A 6,178-nucleotide genomic window follows, 5' to 3' on the forward strand; every position below is an offset into this window, starting at 1 on the left:
TTTATTATGGGAATTAATGTTATTTATGTGCAAAAACCATAAATGTTACAAATTTTATTCAGTTCAAAAGGTTTCTACCTGTGTTCACCACTGCCTAATCTTTACAGGTACTGAACAGATGTCATCATTAACCAATAATTTGTTGTACTTTCCCCAATTTAAACCTAAGAGCGATGCAGTTTCCCTTGTACTTGACATTAGTAGTTAATCTTGGGAATTTTTTTAATAATAAAAGTAAACTAAGTCTCCCAAGGCAACAGGAAGGTATTTGCCAAAAAGTGGCTCTCAGGTTCATCCAACACTTTTATAGGTTGAATTTAAAAAAAATTATTTTAACAGTGAATTTCTCACATTGCACATACAAGGAGTGAGGGTACGTGGAATAACTTCTTGTTTGCTCCTCTCCTCTCCTCTCCTTTCTTGAGTAGGGACAGAAATTAAGATAGCAAAGATATTTAATGCAGGCATCAGGCAATCAAATGTGGCAGGGATTGCAAGTTTCCGACATTTTATGGACAGAGAAACATGTTGAAATGAATCAGAATAAAGGTCGAAAGGGAGAAAAGTCCGAGAGAACTTAAGACTCTAGTAAACCACTGTATATATGTTGGGATGTACTAGGACACGTCCCCTCGCTGACTGGGCCTGAAGCTCCTCCCACTGACCCTGGGCAGTCGACCAGCCTGGACGGACCTCCATTCTGTTGTGAATAAAAGCCCATCAGTTTCTCTATATATTCTAGTCTATGAAGTTATTGATGGTGCATCACAGACCCTGACTGTAAACATTGCAGCAGGATGTATGTGCATGTGCGTCACCTGTATGTGCACCTCCAAGGTGCATCCATGCACATATGTACAATAAGAATACATCTTGAGGAGGTTTCTGTGTGCAAAGCTTTGTCCTCCTCTGTTTCAAGAAAAAAAGCTCCATCTATTGAGTGTCTCCTTATAATTTAAACCCTCTAGTCTTGGTAACATCTTCATGGACAAGATGATCATGGGGAGAATATGCAAACGTCACACCAATAACGCCAAAGAGGTTAATCCACAGAAACATAAAAGTGGCAGAGAGGATCACTGGGGTCTCCCTCTCCTCTCGTTGACGGGGGGTGGGGGGGGGTCATGGTCTGAAAAGAGCGCACAAAAATTGCTGAGGACCCTTTCGACCCCACACACAGTATCTTTCATCTGCTCCTGACGGGAAAGAGATACAGGAGTGTCAGAGCCAGGACCACCAGGCTAAGGAACAGCTTCTTCCCATGTGCACCTGAGAATGTTGAACTGCTTACACTCACCACCCAAGAGTCTCATATTCATGAAACAATATTTGGTTCTTTATTTGTATATATAAACACATGACCTGCATATGCTTGTTTGTGTGTTATAAGTGGTTGTGGGTCTGCATGTTTTGGACCGAGGATCAGAGAACGTTGTTTCATCAGGATGTACTTGTACAATCAGATGACAAATAAACTCGACTTGACCAAAAGTCATGAATGAACCAGTGCTACTGGATCTGTGAGCTGTGCCCTTGTGCTGTCCAGGAACCTACCCTCAAATCAGTCCAAGAGTACAATCCCAGCATTCCCTGGATTATGGGCCCCTGACCTTCCCCATCATCACCTTCCACCTCCTGGAAAGTTATCTGATATCTACCCCCCCCCCCCACCTCTCCTATTCCCACTACCCACCCACTTGCTTTACTGACTCCAGCTCAAATCCTCTGGCCTTTGCCATTGTCCGCCTCTCTCCTCAACCCCATTAACTGGAGCGGTATATTTTCAGCCATATTATTCCTTCAGCACAACAACAGCTCCACAACTAAAACAGCAAGACGCTGGTTAGAACCAAATAGCTGAGACTGTGCAGAACATCTATCTGGCACCACTAGAATTCCTAGGTACAGTTTCCACTTTTATGGAATACATTTTTCAATTGATCAAATTTATATTGAATAAATGCTTTTTGTAATGGATTTTACATCGCAATCCATATCCCTTAATAAGATTTTTAAGGCAGTTTAGACTCATTTATTATAGACGAGTCGATAACCAGATATAATTTAAAGATTAACGAAGCATGGCACAAACTCATCCTTTTATAAGTATGATCAATTGAAAAATCTATTTCATACTCTCACTAATTCAATATTTTTTTAAATATTGCTTTCAAGGTCACCAAAACTCAAAACAATGAGCTCAAACCAATGATCTTTTAAAAATTAAACTTGTTAATTAACTTCATGAGGGTTTTAAAAATCCATTTGGAGGTCAGCACGGTTGGTGTAGAGGTTAGCGCAATGCTGTTTCAGCACCAGTGATTGGGACTGGAGTTTGAATCCCACGCTGTCTGTGAGGAGAATGTATGTCCGCCCTGTGTCTGCGTGGGATTTCCTCAGGGGCTCCGGTTTCCTGCCACAGTTCAAAATGTACTGGAGGTTGTAGGTCAATTGGGTGGTATGGGCTCGTGGGCCGAAGTGGTCAGTTACCATGCTGCATGTCTAAATTTAAATTTAATTTAAAATTTAAACAGGACATGGGCAGCACTGATTGGACATCTGTAAATTCCCCTCAATTGATCTAGTGAGCATTCGAACATGTTCACTTGAAATACATCCCTACTTTCATACCTTTTAAACAATGTAAAGAACAACAAAGTCAACAAGCTTGGCCACTTGTTGCCACTGTGGATGTGTGGTGCTTACACTTGCACACAAAAGCCCGGTAAATTTTAAAAAGTTTGAGAGTTTTTAAAAAGTCTCGGGTGGTCTGGATTTCTGGCATCCGAATTTTTGGACTCCTTCTGTATAAATTGCAGTACCATTCTTATAGGTACCTTCTATACAAACCAGAGGAAATGCGTTAAGGGGAAATGCTTAGGGGGGGGGAACATCAGGGGTCCTTCTTCACACAGGGAGTTGGTGGAATGAGCTGCCAGCCAAAGTGGTGAATGTGGACTAAATTTTAACATTTAAGAAGAATTTGGATAGGTACATGGGCGGGAGGGGTACGGAAGGTCAGCGGAACAAGGCAGAATGATGATTTGGCACAGACTAGAAGGGCCAAAGGGCCTTTTTCTGTGCTGTAATGTTCTACAGTTTTAAAGCTGATCCAAAATATACAGGCCAAACATGGACTGATGCACCTACCAGCTCCTTTCATTTGCAAAAGCAAATTAAAGCAAAATTATTGTGATCATTCTCAGTTCCCTTTTGAATCAAATGCTCCAATTATTCTAGACACTAAACAGATTAAAACTTAAGTTTCAGGTTCTGTCCAAAAAAAAAATCACTGTACATAAAAGCCTGAATTGTATCTTGCTTTACATAGAAGCCCACTTTCCTCAAGAGAAGTGGTTCAGTAGGCAGTTATTAAACCTCACTCAGTTGTCTGGAATCCCCTGTGAGAAGATAATTGTCTCTCCACCTCCATCAATCAAATTTAATTAATTCTACACAAAAAAAATTGAGTATTTTTCTCTGCCTGGTTAGTTTGTTCAATTAAACATCAAGAGAGTTCTCAGTCTTATATTATGCCACTCATGGATCACTACGCTTCCAGTGTGATCTCTGCCTCTCCATTTGCAACTGGACTGAGAAAATGTCAGCCAGGAATTGCGCATAGGCCTGGTGTGTGACATCTGTTAGCAGCTGGTTCTCAGAGGTACAAAAGTATTAGGATAGGCCACACTTGCTACAGATCCCTCTGGAAATTAATTAAGCTAAACTGCAAGTCTCAGATGGAGAATGGGGAGACACTGAATGCATTCAATTTGCGAGGCAGGTTATTTGTGCAAAGAAGAATAAAATGATCACGCCCCCTCCCCACCCCCGGCACCTTCCCCTGCAGCCATAGGAGGTACAATTCTTGCGCCCACACCTCCTCCCTCACCACAGTCCAGGGCTCCCAAAAGGCCTTTCACAAGAAGGAACACTTCACTTGCATATCTAGAGGGTTTATTGACTGCATCCGGTGCTCCATTTGTGGCATCTTCTACATCTGAGAGAACAGTCGTAAATTGGGAGTTTGCTTCACTGAGCACCTCCGCTCCTTCTGCTACAACAGAGACCTCCCATTTTTCAATTCCGGGTCACACTCATATGCCTTATGTACTATCCCACTCTGATCACCCACAGTTTGAAGGAGCATCACCTGATTTTCCATCTGGGCACTGTCCAGCCAGATAGCATTCTACTTTCTGCTAACCTGCTTGCCCTTTTTTCCCCCCTCCCTTTTCCAATTCTCCCCCCTCCCTTCCCCTCCACCAGCTATCCCTCCTCCCCAATCGCTACTGTCTCCTCCCTCCCTTCTCCACCTATCATCTCCTGCCTTTGCCCACCAATTCCACCCCTTCCTTTTGTTTGGACGCCTGCCAACATTCTTCTACATCTTGATGGGGGTCCAAAGCATCCCTACCTTTGCTACATAAAGGACACTTGTGGTATATTTAACTGTCTTGGCATGCCCATTGGCTGACTGCTCCTGTGCTTCCTCCAACAGACTCCTGAATAAAGGTGACTGTTCCACATCCCCCTCCCCAGTTCAGGACAGTCGACCAGCATGGATGTCACTCCATTCTATTGTGAATAAAAGCCTATCAATTTCACACAACCCTGCCTCTCCAATGAAAGTTCAAATGTGATATCCCTTTGAAACGTCCAATGGAGAAGCAGTTGAAATGTGACATGGATAATGTTCTAATTCTTTCACCTCCAGAAGCTTCTTGCATCTTCTTTGCTGATTCACCTTTTCCCTCCTTATTAACATTTTTTTAAATGACCTTCTGCAAGTTTAAAAAAAACTTTCCTATCTTCTGTCTTCTTGCTAACGTTGGCTTTATCTTCCCTTGTCAGCCACAGCTGTGACATTTTTCCATTCAAATACATTCTTTTTTTTAACGTATCTATCCACCACCTTCCTCACTTCTGGTAGAAAATCCATCCATTGCTGCTTTGCCCTCCTCCCTTCTAGTGCCCCCTTCCAATCTACTTTGGCCAGTTCCTCTCCATTCTCACTCCAATTCCCTTTACTCCACTGAAATCCCAACATATCTGACTTTAGTTTCTCCTGGTTCATTCTCAAATTGAACTCATTTACGCTGTGATCACTGCCGACTCATGGTTCCTTTACCCGAAGATCTCTAATCATCTTTGGAGCATCACACAACACCCAACGCAGTAGAGCTGATCCTCTGGGGTTATAAACAAGCTGCTCTTAAAAGCCATCTTGTTGACATTCTACAAATTCTCTCTTTTGAGATTTAGTCCCAATCAAATTAAAAGTAAAGGAAAACATGACCTTGTCCCAAATGGGGTGGCACAGTTAGCACCGAGGACGGCACGGTTAGTGGACCGTTGTTACAGCGCCAGCGATTCAAATCCTGCGCTGTCTGTAAGGAGTTTGAATGTTCTCCCCGTGTCTCTATGGGTTTTCTCAGGGTGATCTGGTTTCCTCCCACCGTTTGAAACATACGAGGGTTGCAAGTTAATTGGGGGCCTTTGGGTGGTATGGGCTGGTGTGTGCTGGAAGGGACTGTTACATTGCTGTATGCCTACATTTTAAAAAAAACATTTTCCATCACCGAAAACATTCCTGAAACATCACAATATTTTGAAGCAAAATGCACTCACCATTTTTTGGCAGGGCCTGGATGACTGACACAGCAGCCTGGAACTGTCTTTGGCAATCAGACTGCTCCTCTTCCATGGCATCTTTCTAGGATCTTGGGGAAGGGGGTGGGGTAATCTAATTCAGCTGTAGCAATGTCAGGGAAACACCACTCAGACTTCAGAGTCTTTGATGTCCATGGAAGCTGTCAGTACAAACAAAGAACAGACATAAAATACAAGTAGATCCCTCATAGCTGGATGACAATTTCCAGAGAGCAGTGTGACCTTCTGAAAATAATTAACTACAAACAAGTTTGCCATGGATGAGTAACGTGGAGTTAACGTAGCTACAATTGATTAAAAATATAAAGCTGTCTATGAATAAGCTGCATGGAGCCTCCATGTTTTTAAAAAAATTTTTTATTTTTCATACTATGAACCATATTGACCAAAATACACATAAACATTTCCCTCTTGTGTACACACAGTGTCATTTTCTCCCCTTTTCCCCCCTCTCTTCCCTCCTTCCTCCCCACCCACTAAAAGTTCAACGTATACGATACATTAA

General features: G+C 42.5%; 1 protein-coding gene across 1 annotated transcript in view; it reads right to left on the reverse strand.

The window, feature by feature from the left end:
* Positions 1 to 5,883, reverse strand: part of LOC138746677 (uncharacterized) — a 74,218-nt gene extending 68,335 nt beyond the window's left edge. The window contains 1 exon segment of the mRNA XM_069904967.1: positions 5,632 to 5,883. Coding sequence (XP_069761068.1) covers positions 5,632 to 5,707 — 76 coding nt within the window. The 5' untranslated portion in view covers positions 5,708 to 5,883.
* Positions 5,884 to 6,178: the final 295 nt, after the last annotated feature.

The sequence above is a fragment of the Narcine bancroftii genome, chromosome 12, assembly GCF_036971445.1.
Source record: "Narcine bancroftii isolate sNarBan1 chromosome 12, sNarBan1.hap1, whole genome shotgun sequence".
Taxonomy (NCBI): Eukaryota; Metazoa; Chordata; class Chondrichthyes; order Torpediniformes; family Narcinidae; genus Narcine; species Narcine bancroftii.